Here is a 21,324-nt window from a genome sequence, read left to right on the forward strand (position 1 = left end):
GAAAGGAGCACGGAGCTCAGAAAATCTGATATGTTTGTTACATCATTCATTTTTTCTTCCCCCTGCTGATCCCGTCCATCTCCTCTGGATCTCCTTTATTCAGGTTTCCTGTGACTGAAGTTCATCATCATCCTAAAAGCTGAAACACAGAGCTAATGCAAACTGAGTTACAGGCGCACGACATATAAGGAATGACACAAGTGACAGCTGTCGTTGTAATCAGCTTGTGAATGGACGTGTGGCTTTAAAAGTACAATGATAGACGGAACCTTCAAAACCTTTAAAACTCTGAACTTTTCTTTTTGATAGAGCTTATACAGCAGGACAGTTAATCAAAAACACAGCAACAAGTCCACCTCTGATTCGCTGAAAGACTCTGAAAGACTAAATGAATGTTTTGGAGTCAAAGTCTGGACTTAAATCAGACTGAGCTGCTTCATTGTGACCTTAAACAGGCGTTCATGCTGGAAAATTCTCTAATGTGTCTGAATTAAAGCATTTCTGCAAAGAAGAGTGGGCTAAATTTCCTCCACAGTGACGTGAAAGACTCACTGAAGGCATCACAAATACTTGGTGGTGGAACAGCCAGTTATCAGGTTTAGGGGCCGTTACTTTTGCACACAGGGCAGGTAGGTTTACATAACTTTCATCACTATCTTTGTCCAATATTCAAATTTGATGATCTGAAAAATGTAAATATGCAAAAACAGGACAAACTCATTCTTAGCAGTGGGAGGCAGATATCGGTATAATGCAGCCACAACTAGATCTCTGTTATTCTTTTTGATTGTCTCTGCTTGTGCTCAGCATAACAGATGTTAAAGCTGAGTGCATTAATCTAATGCACTCATGATTTTTTTTTTTAATATATATAATAGCTGGTAGAAAACACTCTAATCTTCTACTGCTACTAGTATCTACTACTACTGTATTTTTTCACTTAAAGAGTAAAAAATTGACTTAGTACTTCAACTACTTTGTCCTCTGAAGATCATGATGCTACCTGGAAAATGAAAGCTGTGGAAGCTGGTGAAAGCATACACTGTCAAACAAACACCCGTCCCACAGGTTTTTTCTGCCACTCCCTTATGATAAAACTTGGCTCCAACATGTTTTGAGTTTACACACGAGCTTACACATGAGCTTAAACATGAGCCCACAGATATATTTCCTGTCTCTGGTTCTTTGAGAGTTCAAATACTTTTTTCTCATGAGGTGGCCAATGAGTATTCTTACACCATTTTTCACAAAATCCCACAGCCTACCTTTAGGCCTTCATGTGCCTGAGGGGGTGGAGGCGGTACATAAACATCACAGCCACAGTTGGTTTCTTATGTCATGGTGGATTTCTTCCAAGGAACTAAAGACTCAACGGACACATTCTATATCAGTGATGTTCCTGAAGCCATGTGGCAATAACTGGGCGGTAAACCCACGCGTCTCCACTTGTACACCAACTGAAATGAAATGAACTGAATTGATGCAAGAGAGGAGATTCTGAGAATGAGCCAGCAGGCTGTAACTGAGTTCATGCTCATGGACAGTTCAGTTGCCTCCGCTGAATCGTTTATCCAGGTGTGTGTTAGAAAACGCCTGACAGAAATCAGCACAGGTATAAAACTGAACATACTGACTGACAGTTCAGTTCATATCTAAGCTTCTAACTTGGAAGACTGTATTATAAATCTGTAGAAAAGAGAATTCCTGGAGAATCAGGAAGTGGACACACTTCAGTTTCTTATCACTGCAGAGCTGCCGAACTGAGTTTTTTTTTTTTAATTTAGGAGGAGGACAGAAGATGCAGTCTGTGTGGCTTCACTGAAGATGACAGTTATTCTATTTCAATACTTTATATTAACAGTCTCAGTTATTCAGAGACTGTCAGAGCTAGAACAACCAATCGCAGCTGCCAGACCTCGACTCTGGACGTGATTAAATATGACGCATTGCTCACTTGATTGATTTAAATGGTGTAACTGAAATCCTGGGGCCAGCTGTAATGTGGATCATGTTAAAACACCTCACTCATTATATTTCGCTTTTTGCCTCAGTAAAACAAATATATATTCATCTACAGGATTTTCCTTCCATATAAGACAGTTTGATGCAGATGTTTTTGTCACTTGATGATGGGTCAGTGTGCAGATGTTACACATGAACTTCAGCGTGAGCAGGAGAAGAGAGAGCTCCCACACCATCCTCTTCCTTTCAATAAGAAGCTAAGCTGTATTTCCACATTACTTTGCGATGTTGTGTTCCTTGTGTCTCACACAAAGAGCAGAAGGCACCCAGATTTGAATTAAACATGTGAAACTAGATCTTCAGTATAGTGTGAACAGGATGGTGCACAGACATCCCAAAGTCACCTGTTCACCAGTGGAGTCATAAAAGAGATCAACTGTTTCATACACTGCACTCTGAAACACGATATATGAGCCTTCTTTTTGCAAAGATGTGCTTGGGTTGAACGCTTTCACATGCAGACAAAGCTTTGAATTACATAACAGAAGGTTCTAATTTACAAAAATGTTCATCCACAGTGGAAGAAGACATGTATGACGAACTGTGGGACAACAATATAGAGACTGCTCAGGAGACACTTCAGAATCCATTTCTACAGCACGATTTCTTTGCATCTTCACTTAAAATTTAGAGCAGTGAATTTAGAGCTGACTGCTCATTCACAGGGGGTCGTCTCAGTGTTTCTGTATCAGTGTAGGGTCTTTGTAATACAAAGCACCTCAAGGTGACTACTGTTACAGAAATAATAAATGCTGTGTGTGTCTATGAAACATTAGCACACTGTGTACCTCGCATCTCTGCTTTACTGCTACTGACGTGCAGCTTCCTGTGATGGTGTCATCATTCAGTCAGTATAACCGCCTTTTACCATGCTGCTCTGCCATAGCTGTGGTTTAATTCTGCTAAACCACAATGTCTATGCTGAGTGCAGAACTGTGGAAATAACACAACACATTTGTTCTTGAATTCCCAGTTGAGGTGCTAAAATCACTACAACGTTATTTTAGGGACATAAATTGGAGCACAGTGTCATTGTTCAGCTGATGATCTGCAGTGCCTCTGCTTCTTCGTGCTCACCTGCAGGAGTCCCACAGTGACAGCTTTTCATGTCTGCAGGCGTGTCCTGCACAGCTTTTCCACCAGGCTGTGCTGTGGAATAAACATGGGTTTTCCCACAGTTAAAAAGGTTTGCTTCACTTTTGATTTCCACTGTGGCTGTGAACTGTTTAATCATTTATTTTAAAGTGAAATTAAACATTAGTTTAGCACATTTTATATTTATGAATGGCTTTGAATTAATTCAACACAGCTTTTACAATGATAAGAGATGCAGGTCTAATTTTTCGGTGCGTACTCTCTATACCCAGCGCCAATGATTTCACCAACGCCACAACACCAGGCTGGGTCGTGCTCGGATGTTAAAAGTTAATGCTTTACACTGAAAACCCATCTTACACACACATGCTACTAAATGAGAAACTTTAAGTTAAATGTTAACAGTCTGCAAGTCTTTGAAAAATCATCTGCAAATGATCCAAAACTACAGCAGCATAACTGAAGCCCCAGCATGAGCTGCACAAACTGGAATAAAAAGCCTGAAGGTGGCGATTTAAATTGTTTCACTCTGACACTGCTCCTCACACTCTGCAGCTTCACTCTTCCTTTTGTTCTTCCCACTACACCACAGGTGTTGAACTCCAGTTCTCGAGGGCCAGTGTCATGAAACTTTTACAGGTGTCCTTGCTGCAATACACCTGAATAGAATTTGTAGGTCATTAGTTTAAAAAAAAAAAAACTCCTAAAACCACTTTTATTGCACCATGTTCATTCACTCTTGAGCTGCTGTAACATGAGTCAAATAGCTGAATTGCCACCCCTGAGAGGTGACCCCTGCACTACACCCAGTTTCCTGGTGTAAATAGCAGCCACCTCCACTTTACTGTGATTAAAAAATGTCATATCGACCATTTTTGTGCACACAGGCTAAATAATCATTTTAACAGTAGATGTTGTCATAAATAATTTTGTCATGTCTCAGAAATGCTGTCTGTATCCTGACACAAATTTGAGCGGTCGTTGTCATTCCAACGCATCTAACTACAACAAAGGTGGCCTTGGAGGCGGGAATATACCTACTGTGCCTTGTTTTATGCAGCTGTTTCCTCGTTGATGAGTTTAAAAGAGGAGATGCTGTCATGACTCATCGAGTGATGCCACTGACCAGCCAATCGGTGACATGCAGACTGACAACCACATGTTAGTACCTGCTCAGAACTCATTCTTGCTTGGAATCCGGCCCTGGAGCTAGGATACTAAAAAAGTACCAGGTACCAGGAACTATGACCTAATGAAAAACCGTGAAAACCGTGCTGAGTCGATCCGAGTAGGTATGAATGGAAAAGTGAGCGCCTCATGTCACTCATCACTCTTTAAACTTCAGTTTGATTTCTTGAGTGAATTCTCTGATGTGCCAAGTTACTTCATTCAGTGTTATTGACCCCAGAGAGTGGATTTTACTCAGGTCTGTCTGTGACATCAGAATCAGAATACTTCAATAATCCCTAAGGAAATTATATGGGTTACAATTGCTCCAAGACAGTAACAGTAACAGACTAAACTAATGAAATAATACAATATATTACAAAGTTTACAAATTGAAGAAATAGCACTAATATATACAAATCGCCAGTGTTGGGGAGTAACGGAATACATGTACCGCCGTTATGTATCTAGAATACAAAATATGAGTAACTATATTCCGTTACAGTTACAGTTTATTAGGGTGGTATTTAGAATACAGTTACTTTGTTGAAATAAAGGGATTACACGGTGGTCTTTTCCTGTTTCATATGTTAGGCTATGGTCTCTCTATTTTTGGTAATTCCACACCATTGGAAACCCAAACAAAACACGCATTAAGAGGCTCAAATGCCTGTGTCTCAATTTCATGTCTCATAATGACTTGAAGAGATATTTTTTAAAATGATTTAATATGAAAGCAATAGCAGAGTGTTACAGGCATAGCCCTAAATAATGTAGCTTCATGGGCAGTGTAGTCCGTGCTGCAGGGAGAATGGACTGCCATACCTGTTATGTGTCTGTGAGTGAGGGAGGGAGAAAAAGGAGAGTGGAAAAGTACGACTTGTCACTGAGCAGAAACGTGAGCCGGAAGCATGTAAATATAATAATAACCACTGCAGCCAAAAAGAGTGCCTGACAAGCCCAGTTGTAAGTAAGCCATTAAGACTCGACTGTACACTGTGTTCCTGTTTTCCTCCGAAACAATAAGTTCCGCTGGAGCAGCCTTTCAACGCCTCCCTCTGTCTCTGGCTAGCAACGTTTACCCAGACAACAAAGTAAAGCTAGTTTTCGGCCGTATTAGCCAGAGGTCCCTTTACTATGGTTCAGAGCCGCGGACCTCTTTTATGCATGGAAAGGTTTTCTATACTAGATCGCTGCAAAAAGTGCAGCCTTGCCTAATGTCCACCCTATTACTCATTTTAGTTGTAAAAAGCATGATAATATATTAAGTAATCCAAGGTATTCAGAATACGTTACTCTCATTGAGTAACGTAACGGAATACGTTGCAAAATACATTTTGGGGCATGTATTCTGTATAATCTGCAATCCAAAAGTAACCTTCCCAACACTGCAAATCGCTCAATTATAAACATTAAGACTACTGACAAAGAATATAACAGTGGTGAGAATATTACAGAGGTGGAATATATGTGGTTGACATTTAACTCTAGCCTGTGAACTTTGTCATTTGCTATTTTACTGTAGAGCGTGTGCAAAAGGGTGTAACTATTGCAGTGTTTACAATGTATTAGACGGAGTGTCTCGGGCTTTTGTGTTTGTGGATGTGACTTTCTTTTGTTATTTAGTTGGGAGCGTCTGTTCCCGGGATCCGTGGGTTAATCCATCCTGTGCTCCCAGTCTGTTCCTTCCTGTTTGTCTTTCGTCTCTGTGTTAAACTAAGCTCTCCTGTTTGAGTCTGTCATCTGTTACTTCCTGTTTTACTTTGGTGGTCTTGTTTCTTGTCCTTGTGTCTGGTTTAACTTTCCTTGTCTCGTTATCCCTGATTTGTTCCCACCTGTTTCCACTTGTTTCCTCGCCCCTTATCATCTGCTGTGTGTTTATTATCCGAGCCTCCCCTTGTCCTCTGTCTGCTCCGTGGTTCCAGGTCTTCCTACCCTGCACATAGTCTGACAGGTTCACAGCCACTGCTGCTTCGCTTCAGATCGCCTGTCTGATGGGAGCTCCTCTACATCCCATTTTTCACATCTCTGTGACTACGTTATTTTTTTTTTTAAATTTTGGATAGCACAGTCATCAGTCCTTCGACCTGGATCATCAAAAAGGAGAGTACAGTTGGAAAACACCAATCTCCATGTTCACCAGTTCATAAAAGAGGCCTGACCCTGGATAACGTTAATAAACACAACCTAAGCTGTAATGTCTAAAGCTAATGACCGTGAAAAATCTCTACGTTTTTTTTACTGGCAAGATCAGCAGCATCAGGTCAGAGTTCAAGTGCCCCAGCCAGCTGTGCTCCCAAAGCTTGAACTGATCAGAAGTTGGTTTTGAACTGATTTCCAGGACAGGTACACATCTTCCCTTTCCGACGAACACCATTAAAGCATTCATACATTTATTCATGCATTTAAAGAGATATGTCAGGATTGATTTAGGAACAGCACAAACAGTTTATGTGCATTTCATTTGTAATTTAATGGGGGTATGTGTACCCTGGCAATGGCTGGGTTATTGTCTTTTATTTATTTTTTATTTTTATTTTTTAGTGTTTATAATTTCCTGTTGTTCTGCTGTTACCTTCAGCGGATTTTTGTTTTTTTTAAAAGCTTGGAAAATAAACAGTAAACGTTTTCATTTGGTTTTATTTTGAAAGGTGTGACCGGAAGGGGTGAGGGTCTGTTTTTTAGTCCAGAGCCGCGGAGCCACCTGTCAGTGAGCTACACGCACAGAGCCAAGCTTTATCGAATCTGTGAGCATGGGGCCAACAGGTGAGTGACGGCGGGGAGTCTGTCGCCTGACCGCGGCGTTTTCAGGTGAAATGAGCGGCTGTCTGCGCGTGCCTCCTCCCGGGTCCTCTCTGAGCTCCAGCTGCGGACTCTGAGGCAGCTAGCAGCAGCTTAGCTAGCCGCTAGCAGCTGAGCTCGGTAATAAAAGCTCAACTGGAGAAGAAAAGGTGTCCATATTTGTTCGAGAGCAGAATAAAGGAGCCGGTAGGCCAGTGTGTCCAGGTGTTCTGCACGTTTCTGTAGCATGTGAGCTAACCGGGCTGCTTATTCATGGAGCTAGCTATGAACTACCTGCCTGTGGGGCAGCATGTTCTTTAACGGGGAAGCGCGATTTTACTCGCAGACACACAACACGGGTTAACTTCCACAGATCAGAGACAAACTCCGCCGGACTTCATTCAAAAATCCGCCAATTTAACGTTAGCGCTGTTCTCTACCACACGTGTAACTTCCTAAAACAAAAGTAAACACCTCTTCTAAACCTTCATCGCCTAATAATGATTCCGGCAAAGCGCTGAATGCCAAACATGACGTATTCCATCATGGGAGGTGTTAAAGCTGATCGCCTTTTATACGTTTTTATTAGGTATTAATTAAATGGTGTGAGAAGCAGACCTGTTGTTATCCCTTTATGTTCTGCTCTCTGACACGCAGCAGACGATGTCTCTCTGCAACTGCAGCGTGAAAAAAGTGAGCCTTTAATCGTTTTTAGCCAGATTTAGTTGGATGATCATTTATATTTCATGGAAACTCTAGGATATTATGTAAATATATAAGGCTATGATTACTGTTATTATTTCAGTATAACTGGCCTTTTATATCAATTTAGAATGGCCCATTCTTCAGTTGGGAGTTTACAAAGGGGAAAACAAATAAATCCACACAACCAACACCATCAGTAATAATAATCTATAATAATGTTGCTTGGCTCTGTTAACAGATACGTGGCACAGATCTGTAGAGTACAGCTTTGATGTTTTCTCACTTTCTGTGCTTTAATCAATATCCGGATCATTGGCATTACTCTTCAGCATCTGGTTTAATGAAGTTCAGCTCTGAAGCAAGCTGGACTTTTTCAGACAATAAGACGGCCATGAAATTAATAGATCGTAATCAATATTATAAATTTCTATATTGGATTAGATTTACAGCAGTATGGATGCCTCTCATCACTGAACGACTTTGTGCAGGAGGAAAAGGGTGCTGTCGGTCCTGCTGTCTGTGACGTCGGCTCACGCTGTAACAGGATAACAGTGATTTGAGTCTGAATTCAGCAGCAGCCCGCCTGGCAGACACTTTAAAACTTGTGTCGTCATTGATGTTGTTCTAATCTTCATATAAAAAGCTGCATCTTAGTTTTTCACCTGTGGGATTGAAAGTGGTGTCGAGGTAGACAGGTAGACAAACCTGTTATAAGCCTGCTGCTCAGCTCCCAGCTCCCAACGGCATGTTCAGCGCTAAAGACACGTACCTTCCTCTTCTCCATCCTCTTCCTCTGCTGTGATGTCCTCACCTGTCTCCTCCTCAGGTGAGGTGGTGTTTGGCAGCCCGGTGCCGGTCTGCCCTGAGAACCGGTTGCGATGGGATCTGAACCCCGAGCAGATCCAGCAGCTCTCCGAGGAGCTCATTGCCAACACCAAGAAGGTGTACGACTGCATCGGAGCCCTTGACCTTGACAACGTCACCTTTGAGAACACGCTGAAGGCGCTCGCCAACGTGGAGGTCGAGTACACCGGTGAGCGCTTCCCTGACCCTGAAGACTGACTTTTTCATAATAATAATAATAAATAATATTGGTAACAGCTTTACTTTATAACACTGTTCAAAGACACAATTACAACCTGCTTCAGAGTTTGGATATTTAAAAAAAAACACCACATTAAAGACACACACACACACACACACACACACACACACACACACACACACACACACACACACACACACACACAGTTAGGTCCATAGGTTTCAGTGTCCATGTTGCAAGTACATCAGATTTTAAATCAGATTGTCAGAATGTAACTGAAGTGCCGACTCTCAGCTTTCACGTTTAAAGTCGACGTGATTTAAGAAATAAGTGCTTCAAGTTTTTAAAACATGTTCAGCCCCATCTTCTGTCAGTAAAGGAGATTACATCACTGGGTTGGTTGGTTGCGACTAATTGAGTTTCATTAGTTTATGTTAGCTCATGAGTGAGCCTCTGAAAATAAATGAGAAAAAAGTAAAGATAATTCCTGAATAGCTGGTGCAGATTGTCATCTTTTGTTCTTTAATGTAGCGCTGCACTGAGGCAGAATTACAGGAACAGCGTCCCCGTGCAAAAACGTATTGAGTGATGACGTAATGAGTGAACATGTCAGAACGTTTGAGCTGAGCACGGAGCAAGCGAGAGGCCTGAGAAACTGAAGGTTTCTCCATGTGAGGGTCAAAGTTCAGATTCTGGTCAGAAGTAACTTCCTGTCAGTCAGCTGACTGGACGAGCACCGATATCTGATCAGATATCACTGACAGCTGTTCATCATCATCACCCCGGCAGTGAGCATGGAGGCTTCACACTAACACACCTGCAGCTTCTCTGGACGTTTGGATTCTTTTTGGTCTGAAATGTTTTTGGACTCTTAAAACCTGCAGCAGGAAATGATGATCTGTAGATTTGTTATATCAAGTACTCACGCGGTACTGCCTTTTCTCAGTATTATAACCAGAGAAGGAGCAGAGCTCTGTGATGATGCATGCTTATAACTGTAATCTGTAACTGTAATTTTTTTTAAGCATTTTGTGAACACAGATTCTAGTTTTAGTTTTATGAAGTATAATAACTGTGAGGATGTAGTTACTACGTTCTGCTGGAATTTGAGCTTGATGAAGATGGGCTGTGTTTAATGTACGCTTTCTTTTCCAGATCTAACTTTGTTACACGACATTATAACATAAAACCAAAGAAAAAAAACATTTTTGAAATAAATACAAGTAACATGGTCAGATCGGGGGATTTAGGCAAGTCTGCGGAGGTTTTCCATGCTCCGTGGGTACAGTTGTCCTTCCAGATGTTTCGGTGGTGAGATGGTGACCCTGAATGTAAAGGGATCGAGCGTGCTGCGTGGACCTCGTGGGCTGTTGGGTCTTTGTGAGCGCTCGCTGCAGTGAAGCTCTGTGTCAGCACAGTGGGGCTGTGATGGTAAAGACTCATCAGCAGTTTGCAGAGAAAGCAGCTGAACCAGCTGCTGCAACAATGGAGACTGAGGCTTTGTTCACAGGCAGCTGAAACCCAAAAACACCTCCAGCTCTGCAGGAGGAAGCGCACAAACAGCCATGCACGCCACTGAGGCTGAACACGGGCATCCATTGCGGCCTCCGCGTTTCTGATATCTGAGCAGACGCTCGAACCACTAACAGGATAAAACAAACTGCACCAAAGCCAAAGAGTAAAAGCGTGAGCTAGAAATGAGCTGAATAAGAGTTCCTTTAGGAATAAAAGAATAATTAAAGGTGGAATAAGAAGTAAAATCTCACTTTTACTTCAAATATTTGATCGTTTGGAGTTTGTCTTTGTTCTGCATGAACTCTGAAACAAAACCTCAGACGTCACTGTGGTTCAGTGGAAATGTCCAACATACTAATGTATAAATGACTGTGGTAAGTGCTCCTCGCTGTTAACTGCAGCCTGACAACAGCTGAAGACCAACCTCCATGTTTGATTCACACGTTTGAATCCAGGAAAGCATCTTTTTGTTCTTTTCTTTCAAGCATTGTTTTTCCTATCAATACTCATAAATCTGTCAAAAGTCTGCCTCATACATGGCCCTGCCCTTCCTCTGTCTCTTTGTTTGCCCCTGCCTTCTGCACCCCAGTTCAGAGGAACACATTGGACTTCCCGCAGCATGTGTCTCCCTGTAAGGAGGTGCGAGCAGCGAGCACAGATGCCGACAAACGCCTTTCCGAGTTTGACGTGGAGATGAGCATGAGGGAAGACGTCTACCAGAGGATCGTCGCTCTGGAGGTGAGATGATGTCACTTTGCAGTCAGTTTTCCAGGAGTCAGCCAATCAGGAGGAAGACAGCTTTTAGGGAGAGATTAGGGGAGGGGTATGAAGAGGGAGGTTGCAGAGGTGCTGCAATGGTTTTATTCTGTTACTGAAAAAGAATAAAGCCCATTTTTACACCCTGGAGCTCTGCTGCTCTTTGAACGTCCTGTTGTGTTTGTGTCTGCAGAAGAAGATTGACCCTGAAAGCCTCACCGTGGAGTCCAAGCGGTACATGGAGCGACTGATCAAACTGGGGAAGAGGAATGGCCTCCACCTGCCCAAAGACACACAGGAGGTAGCTCCTTCCTTTTTTCTAACCTTTATTTAAAAGCTCTTGTGTACAATACCTCCTGCTGTGACCTTCAGATTACCGCAGGCCTCAAATCCTCAAGTCTTGCCAAATTAGGGTCCTCGACCCCAAAAGTAGAGCTGAGAGAGAAAAACATCTCCTTACTTACTGCTGAGATGGTCAGGTGACTAATGCACCTGTTGTCCTGTGATTAATCAACCTATCAGGCTGCAGCAGGAAGTCTTTTTTTTTTTTTTTTTTTTTTCCTTAATTGGTTGCGTGTGTTAAACATGTGACCAACCATCAGTAAAGCCGCCGCACCTGAAGGAGAAGTGTTACAGGCCAGCTTTCACCCGCACGCTGCTTCATGTGTAACATGGGTGTGTCTCTGCCACTGTAGAGGTATCCTCGGGTGTCACCCTAACCCAGTAACGAGCAGTGTAATCAGTCTCCTGCATGCAGTTCTGCAGCTGGTGGTCCCGGTTCCTGAGTGTGCTGAGCCAGGAAGAGAGCTTCAGGATACTTGATTGGTCCATGGACAGGCTAATGCCGGTGCCTTCGCTCATGATTTAAATGCTGAACTGTATGATGACGCACCCATTCAGAGCTGAAATGTGTTTTTAAGTTTAATGTAAGGTCTGACCTGACTTCTCTCTCTGCTGTCACAGGAGATCAAAACCATCAAGAAGAAGCTGAGCAACCTGTGCATCGACTTCAACAAGAACCTAAACGAAGACACCACCAGCCTGTCCTTCACCAGAGATGAGCTGGGTGAGTGGAGCTCCTTCAACATTTTAAAAGCCCTAAAAGCTGCTGTTTGTAGATCGCTGTACAGTCAAAGTGCCACTGAGGCCTGCTGGGTAATTTGCCATCCACCTGACCAATCAGAAAACACTTTGGTTAACCACAGCTCGGTTTTTACTGCAGCAGCTCAGTGGCGGATGATCCTGGTCTCTAAATGTAGGTAGGAAGGAGACCTCTCACCTGCTCTCACTCACGCCTGCCCCAAAAGCGGATATGAGCTATCAAAGTTTACCCAGAATGCACCAGCGCCGGTGGTGTGATGCTCACGCTGCTCAGAGGAAAAGTAGATGTAGCCTCAGTGATCCGGGAGTGGGTGGTGCATTGTTTATTGTCGATGATAGAGAAGCACATTTAATTCATCACATTTAAACAGTCAAACTGTTTCAGGCGGCCTCCCCGAAGACTTCCTGAGCTCTCTGGAGAAGGACGGCGACAAGCTGAAAGTCACGCTGAAGTATCCTCATTACTTCCCCACCATGAAGAAATGCTTTGTCCCAGAAACCCGCCAGAAGCTGGAGGAGGCCTTCAACTCCCGCTGCAAGGAGGTGAGAGCAGAGGACCTCCAGAAAACATTTAAGACAGACTTGCAGAGCTGTCCTCCTTAATTTACACACAGGGCGAGCTGTAACTTCAGGCAGAGGAGAAAAATGATTTATTATTTTGTGTATTGGCTTTATTTCCAGTAAACTGAAGGAAAAACAATCATTTATTTTTGCCCTGTCCACAGGAAAACTGTTATTGATTTTGGTTGATGTGTGAGGTCTGCTGAAGAGCAGATGTCAGTCAGGAGTCGGACGAGCTGTGGGGTGGGGGTGAAACTTGGCAATGTCATCCACAAACAGTTTGGTCTTAATGGATCTCGTGCTGGTTTGCAGGAGAACTCGGCGATCCTGAAGGAGCTAGTGGAGCTCCGGGCTCAGAAGTGCGCTCTGCTTGGCTTCACCACGCACGCCGACTTCATCCTGGAGATGAACATGGCCAAGTCTGGGAAGAAGGTGGCCAGCTTCCTGGGTGAGTCCTGAGAGCCCAGCTGCAGCCTCAGAGCTGCTGTTGGTGATGATGGTGGCAATTACCTGCTGGGAGATTTTATTCTTGCTGAAATAAACGAGATGGTGTTGTGAAGTGTAGTTTTCACACCGCGGTGATGTCCGGTTTTTCTCTGTTGTCTCTCAGAGGACCTCGCCCGGAAGCTGAAGCCGCTGGGTGAGGAAGAGCGAGCGGTTATCCTCAAGCTGAAGGAGAAGGAGTGTCAGAAGAGAGGCCTGCCTTTCAACGGGGAGCTGCACGCCTGGGACACGCGCTACTACATGACCCAGGTAAGAGCACAAAGGATGGTAGGTAATGGTGTACTGCAGTCCCACTGATGCTCTGTAAGGAGCTAAAAGACTGACATCCACAGTAGGGCTGCTCAATTAATCGAATTTTAATCACGATTACGATCTGGGCTTTCAACGATCATTAAAAATGACTGAGCCGATTATTAGCCCCTCCCTCGTTTATCCGCGACACCTTAAAGGCCAGTCCGTGAAAATATTGTCGGGCATAAACCGGTCCGTGGCGCAAAAAAGGTTGGAGACCGCTGATTAAGAGGACCCGAGGGAAGCTCGGAAAGCTAAGCAGAAGTTATTTGGAGAGGAGAGAGTGACTGCTGTTGGTTGAAAAGAGAGGTTAAAAAAAAAAAACTTCAGTGGTGTTGCACACTATTTTATATTATTTTTTAAAGTCATTGTTAACCCTTTAAAGCCGGTCAGAGCAGCACACTCAGTTTTGTGTAACTATTTTTAAATCCCTGTAGAACCTGAACCGTGTAAGCTAGCGCAATAATTTTTTTTGCATATGAAACCGGAGGAGTTGTACTTACATCTGATGCCATCAGCTTGTCCTCGGTCACGGTTTCCTTCCACATAAAGCTTTGCAAAAACTGCATAAAAAGCGCTTGCAGGAACAAAAACATAATATTCCAGAAACACGCTTTGCCGATCCGATCAGCTGTTCATAACACTTCCCACAGTGAATCAGACGTCAGCACGAACTATCACATGTTGGCCATTTCCTCCCCGAAACCGGAAGTGACGTCATTTTTGCGGAAATGTAGTTTTTTACTTGTAGGCCTTAAAAGCCTATACTGGTCATGTTTGACTTTTCTGAATAGTTTCTGGGATGCTTAGAACTCGAATTGCACTGCTGGAAATAGTTTATTTTGATGCACATGCTGTTTTCTTTGCAAATTTGCATCATAGGATTGTTTTTTCGTTTTTCCTGCAGTGTATATAAAAATTGGTGTATCTCCAAAATAAAACTATGAACACACTCAAAATAAATTTCCTGTTGTTGTAAACTATTTTTTGCAACTTTTTTGTATTTAAAGTTTTGAGGGATAAACCTCTTAAATTTCTCCAAGTAGAAATATATGTAAAAAAACAAAAACTATTTTCAATTTTTTTGTAGTTTATTGCAACTTTTTTGCAATTTATGTAGTTACTATGGACATAATGCATACATATTATTAAAATATGGGCTATAACAGTTGTATAGCAACTTGAAATGCTCCCACAAATGGCACTACAACATGTAAAAAAATAATATAAGCTCTGGCGGACTTGGTTCTATGGTAGGTCTTAAAGGGTTAAATAAATATCGTCAAATAATCGAGATCTCAATTTCAGTGAAAATAATCGTGATTATCATTTTTGCCATAATCGAGCAGCCCTAATCCACAGAGCTTTAGACTCACGTTAGGTCTGTCCAAGTTTAACAAGGAAGCAGAGGAACTGAGGCCATTTGATAAGTCGTATTTCTGTTTATCTCCTCCTCTTCCTCTCCTGTCAGGTGGAGGAGACTCAATATGCCGTGGATCAAAACCTGTTGAAGGAGTACTTTCCGATGGAGGTGGTGACTCAGGGTCTGCTGGACATCTACCAGGAGCTGCTGGGTCTGTCCTTCGAGCTGGTGGACGGAGCTGCCACCTGGCATCCTGATGTCACTCTGTACTGCGTGAAGGACCGTGTCACTGGTCAGGTGGTCGGGCAGTTCTACCTGGACCTCTATCCGCGGTATGAAACTTTGCATCCTGGGTAATGAAGTTATCCTGAAACACACGCAGAGATTCATCAGGACAACCAAAACAGGAAATTTTCTTCAGGAGCTGCTCGGCAAATGTTTTAGTGGCACCATGATGCTGGACATTAGACAGAACAGGCTAAATATGCGGCTCCTGGGGTTTGGAGGTCCATGTTCTAGATCAGCCTCAGATATTTTCACGGTAATATGTTTAGAATAAAGAGTCTAAACTAAAGAAGGTACATGTGCGGCTTCTGTGGCACTCTGGTTGGAGTTTTGGGCGCGCTGCAGGTGTGTAGGCTTTGGAGTGTTTGCTGTAAATTCAGGTGTCCTGATTTTGACGGGCAGCGTGAAAACAGAGGGAAGTGGATGGTAGCCAGGTGAAACGGCGAGCTGCTGTTACAGAGAGTTGAGCTGAATTTTAACCCTCTGGGGTCGACGGACGCACGTCCAAATTACACGACTAACTTAAGACAACACAGCAACAAGATCCATTTCTACTTGTGTCTAAAGTGCAGACTTCAAACTACTTACCAGTTTTCAAATTGTGTTGATAGGCCACCTAAAACCAGAGTTATGATAAAAAAATACACGCGGTGGAGTTTTTTCTGAATAAACCATGGTATGTTCTAAGGACAGTGCTAACAAGCACTGTCCGAGTAAAAAAGAAAGGAAAAATCACCCCTTCCCTATTGGTGTTAAAGTTTACCATGTTGACCAATCAAAAGCATTATATAGCAGCATGTGGCATTTGGTTGTTTAGGATGAGGTGGAAGTTTTAGGTGTGACGCTGGCGAGAGAGAGAGAGCGAGTTTTGAGATGTGAGAGACTTGTGATGTTTAGCGTGTTTGGAGTCTGTAGTTAGTGTGTTGTCTTGTGTAGTTAGTGTGTAGTGTAGTCGTTGTTTTGTTTTGTTTTGTATGTCCGAACAATGCTGAATGTCACAGTTTCTTCCAAAAAGCCACAAAAGGCAAATTGCAGTGTTAACACTGTCACCAGCTGGAAAACAGGTGATACACCTCATGTTGTCAGACCTGCAGCGTTTAGGCCTGTGGTGTTCTCCTCTGTCTTATAGTGGACAGAAACAAGTTTTTGGAGTGGCACAAATGATTGTTCTGTAAATAGTTTGAAATGGTTATATAAAAAACGCCTTGGCTGCATTTTTAGGTAAATAGCCACATATAACTTTGTTTGCAAAACTTTTAGGTTTTAAAATGTACTATTTCTATTTGCATTTCAAGTTATGAAAAGGATTCGTTAAACATGTTTGTGGTTGGTACAGTAAAAAAATATTTTAAAAAATACTTTTTTTTCTACTCGGATTTTGTTTTTTTGTTTTGTTTTTTTTGTCTGAATTTAGATCAATTGTGTTACAGTACAGTACAGACATACAGTATGTCAAAATGAAAAAATAACTATAAATTCAGACATATGAGATTGTGCTGAAGAGAATGATACCAAACAAGGCGAGCTAAATGGTTTTTAAAGGTGAAATGTAGAGGTAAAATAAAAGTAGTCAAAAATGGCCAATTGTATCCTGGACCCCAGAGGGTTAACTTGGCACTGTGCTTCCTGTTCCGTGCAGTGAAGGGAAGTACGGCCACGCCGCCTGCTTCGGCCTGCAGCCAGGCTGTCTGCTGAGTGATGGCACGCGCCAGATGTCGGTGGCTGCAATGGTGGCCAACTTCAGCAAACCGACGGCGGATGCCCCGTCGCTCCTGCAGCACGACGAGGTGGAGACGTACTTCCATGAGTTTGGCCACGTCATGCACCAGCTGTGCGCTCAGGTTAGTTGATGTTCACCTGGGGCCAATAACGATGCCCAGGTTCTCGTGGTTGTGATGAATAGTTTCAGATAAACACTCTTTAATGTGGCACTAAATGATAAAATTATGTCATGGTGAACTTCCTCACTGCAGGCAGACTACGCCATGTTTAGCGGGACTCATGTGGAGCGGGACTTTGTGGAGGCTCCGTCTCAGATGTTGGAGAACTGGGTTTGGGAAAAGGAGCCTCTGCAAAGGATGTCCAAGCACTATAAGACCAGAAACCCGATCCCTGACGAGCTGCTTGACAAACTCATCAAGTCCCGCCTTGCTAACACCGGTACGTATTGCACAGGGCCCTCTGTTACACTGGAGACGGTTTGTCTGGTTAAATCTTGTCATTGGGAATTCAGCAGGGCTTATGTTTTTTTTGAAAATCTGGGACAGTTGGGAGAAGCTTTAATACGCTCACACAGCTTCACTGGACAGATCGGAATCAAATAAAATGAGCTTTGCTGCTAAACTGAGTCTTCTGATAATCACATTTCTACATGACATCACAACAAAAATAATCCAATTCATAATTAACACAGTAAATTATTTTTCAGCCAAAGTTTCAACTCCGCCTCTCCTCAGTCTCTCCAGCAGAGAGCATCATTACGCAAAGCACTGGTGTACGGCTTAGTTCCACCAGCTGACAGCTCGCATGTGGAAGCAGGGACGTGCTTTGTGGATGTTTGGCTCATTAAACTTAATAAAGCCATCGAGAGCGCTCCAACTAGTAATGCAGTGTCTTTGTTTCTTTGGCTGAGACGCTCGACCACACGGCCGTAATCACCCTGATGACCTCTGACTCTCTGCAGGTCTCTTTAACTTGAGGCAGATCGTCCTGGCCAAAGTGGATCAGGCTCTGCACACCAGGAAAGGCCTGGACCCCGCAGAGGAGTACGGACGCCTCTGCCAGGATATCCTGGGAATACCTGCCTCACCTGGTATGTACTTCTGATTGGTCGTGGCAGGATGTGACACTAGCACACACGGATCTTTCACCTCCGTTTGTGTTTGTGCTTTTTTTGTGGTCACTTTTGTCTCTGGAGCGTCACTGCATTCCTCTTCTGGATCATTCTTGTCTCTTTATATCCACTGTGCTCTCTTTGGTTCACCTTCCACTATTAAAAACTTTGATATAACGAAACTCTCCATCTTCATTTACAGTCTGTGTAAAAGCAAATGAAGTGAACATGATGAAGACAAGTGTCCAAACTCCACCTTCACTGTTGCCTCTTTCTTCTTCTCTGGCCATTGACCTCTCCTTCCTATCCTGCAGGAACCAACATGCCGGCGACCTTTGGACACCTGGCGGGCGGGTACGATGCTCAGTACTACGGTTACCTGTGGAGCGAGGTGTTCTCCATGGACATGTTCTATGCCCGCTTCAAACAGGAGGGAATAATGAACCCAAAGGTCAGCAGCTCCAACGTTTACATTCAGATAGACAGGCAGGAGGTCAAAGGTCACTCTGCTAAACTACTACAAGATCAGCTTTGAGGTATAAATAAAGTTGAGCGGCTGAACATGTGACAGGAGGAGGTCCTGATTTATAGTTTGTCAATGAACAGCCTTCAAATAATCAATAAAATAACAACAAAATGTTAATGAAACACAAACTCTACACAAAAAAATCAACAGTTTACAAAACACTGCAGAACAGTCTGAAACTGCACAAAGTCAAACCTTCAGATATAGTTATTTTAAATAAATATGGAAGATGATAAAAAGCAGTGTGTCAGAACATCTGTCATTAAAAAAAACGTAAATGTTTATTAAACAAATGAAGTGAAAAGTGTGACATTTAGGGCATTTACAGCAAAATGTATACAAGCAGAAATATTAATAAACAGTGTTAAACTGTGTGATCACATAAAAAACTGATAATCTTGGGATCCTTTAACTTCATGTAGTTCAGAACTACAATTCTCATTTAAAATGTGTTTGGAAAAAAAAAAGTGAAAAACAGCACAGCTCTGTTTGAACAGTCTGTATCTCTGATGGAGCACACCTGTCCAGGTGCACTCGTTACCATGGTGATTAGATAAGCAGAGACTTTAATGATCCCCGCAGAGGAAACGAGGCCTCACAGCAACTGAGTGACTGTGAGGAGGAGGAGGAGGTCTGGAGGCTACGGTGGCCCAAAAGTACCAAAACAGAGACGGAGATGTGTTTTCAGGGCCGCAATGAAAAGCATCAGGATTTATTAATTACAGTAAAAGAGTAAAAACACTTTCTCAAGTTTTTGTATTAGAAGCTGACGGAGGTTCTCCAGATGTTTTAGCCCCTCTCCTCCTCCATAATTTAGTGTTTTAGTTTCTGGATAAAACAGTTGATCAGCTGATGTTACTGGTCATCCCTGAGCTGAGCCGATTTTCTTTATCCGTGTGACATGAACAGGTGTTGTCACCTGCCAAGTGAGGGTGATGTTTCCAAGTGACAGGATTTACCGTGCGGTGACTCAGAAATGCAGAGCTCACCTCGTATTTGACCATCTTTACTTCTCACAGTCTAAGGAAACTGAGCGAGGATGGTTTCAGGACTTTCCCTGAGGGTCATCTAACTCATTCCTAGTTTCTCTTCTCTGATTGGTCCCCCAGGTGGGTCTTGACTACAGGAAGTTCATCCTGCGGCCCGGCGGCTCAGAGGACGCCTCTGAGATGCTGAGGAAGTTCCTCGGGCGGGAACCCAAACAGGAAGCCTTCCTACTGAGCAAAGGACTAACGTTGGAGCTGGACGCCAGCACACCATGTCCCTGCTGACCAATCACAGCAGCTGGCTCCACCCCCTCCTCGTTCCCAGACGTGAAACATAAAAGTACAGACTGAGATTTTCTAGAAAAAACTGTAAAATGTTCCAACATGGAGAAAAACCTGTGAATAAAACGATTCAAGGTGACTTGTGTTGTGTCTCAATACCTGACTGAGGGTGCTCACAGGAAGTTTCCTTCTGAGTGAGTTTTCTAAAATAAGAGTCTGCTTTTGGACATTTGGTTTCAGAGTCCACATTTTTGCCAAATGACATAAAAGAAAAACGTGGCAGATAAGAACCGATTGGTTAAAGTCGGCGTCTCCATCGCGTTTCTCCGGCGTTGGATGAAGCTTGCATCATCTTAACATGCTGCATTTCAGCTTCAAACATGGCTGCCGTTTACTGATGAGGACCGAATTATTAGCCCCAGCATTAATTTAGGCAGCAGATTTAGTTTGTCACAGTTTAGCCATTAAATTCATCTAGCTTTAGTTGACTAAACAAAGATTATCGTAAATAAAATCAAAAGATTTTACGCCCTCTTTGTCGGTAACCTCACTGCATGACACAGAGGTTCCTTCTGATTGGATCACTTTAAACTATCCCTGCCTTTCTGCACAACTTAAGTACTTCTGATTGGTCCCCAAAACAGTTTTCCTTAATTTTTGATAAAAGTTTCGACACGTTTCATCACTTTTTTTTGTGATTGAGGTATTTGGTTATCAACATGTTTTTGTCAGGAAAAAAATGATTGTTGACAAAATAAAACGATTAGCCCCCAATGAAAATTCATTCTTAAGTGTTCCGGGGTGCTGTTAAACAGAAGCTTTTCCAAACTTTTTTTTTTTTAATTTTGTCCCCCATCCTTCCCCCTCCTCCGATGCTAATGATCAGCTGTGTGGCCTTTTGGCTGATAACAGCCTGTAGTCCATTGTAGTTTTCATCGACTCACTAACTCATCTCTGGGGCGATCCCAGCCCATTAATCTTTGGAGAACCTGTCAGGCTCTTCTGACTATTTTCTGGCATGGACCTTGGTCTTCACTCCAGCCCACGGTCAGGGTTTTGTGCAGGCTGCTCAGTAACGCTCACTTTGGTCTTCTGGAGCTCATTCTTGGGTCGTTGTGTTGGGAGCAGTGTTGATTAAGTTACTTGAAAAAAGTAATTGGTTACTAATTGCTGATTATTTAAGAAAGTAATCTTGTTACTTATCTGATTACTTATTTTCAAAAGTAATTAGTTTATTACTTATTTACTTTTTAAAAACATGATACACAACCTCAATACATAATAAAGCAATAGACCTTTCAGCCCAATTCTATTTTCTCTGCATAATCAATCATATAAAACTGAATCAAATGGAAAAAGTCTCTTTAAAACTTGTTTTATTAGTTTTAATCTTTTAACTACCATGCACATTTATGCACATTGCATCAAGCACAAATTAAATTATATGCAGTCTCTGGCTTGAAGAAATTTAATATTTAAACCTATTTTCTGTATATTCCAGCATAT

The 21,324-nt window shown here is 42.7% G+C and overlaps 1 protein-coding gene across 1 annotated transcript; it reads left to right on the plus strand.

Annotated features, from left to right (window-relative positions):
- The first annotated feature begins 6,728 nt into the window (after window positions 1–6,728).
- Window positions 6,729–19,957, plus strand: thop1 (thimet oligopeptidase 1). Its single transcript, XM_026159115.2, has 14 exons — window positions 6,729–7,050; window positions 8,597–8,803; window positions 10,920–11,068; window positions 11,280–11,387; window positions 12,050–12,152; window positions 12,573–12,730; window positions 13,061–13,196; window positions 13,359–13,501; window positions 15,015–15,238; window positions 16,831–17,032; window positions 17,165–17,351; window positions 17,875–18,003; window positions 18,339–18,475; window positions 19,660–19,957. Exons 1-14 carry the CDS (start codon window positions 7,038–7,040, stop codon window positions 19,819–19,821), a joined length of 2,058 nt encoding a protein of 685 aa, XP_026014900.1. The 5' UTR covers window positions 6,729–7,037; the 3' UTR covers window positions 19,822–19,957.
- Window positions 19,958–21,324: the final 1,367 nt, after the last annotated feature.

Source organism: Astatotilapia calliptera, chromosome 23, assembly GCF_964374335.1.
Source record: "Astatotilapia calliptera chromosome 23, fAstCal68.1, whole genome shotgun sequence".
Taxonomy (NCBI): domain Eukaryota; kingdom Metazoa; phylum Chordata; class Actinopteri; order Cichliformes; family Cichlidae; genus Astatotilapia; species Astatotilapia calliptera.

Excerpts from the sequence above, each read along its gene's own strand:
- thop1 (XM_026159115.2), top strand. Across the intron at positions 13,197-13,358 it reads GAAGGTGGCCAGCTTCCTGG|AGGACCTCGCCCGGAAGCTG; the intron begins GTGAGTCCTGAG and ends GTTGTCTCTCAG. Across the intron at positions 15,239-16,830 it reads TACCTGGACCTCTATCCGCG|TGAAGGGAAGTACGGCCACG; the intron begins GTATGAAACTTT and ends TGTTCCGTGCAG.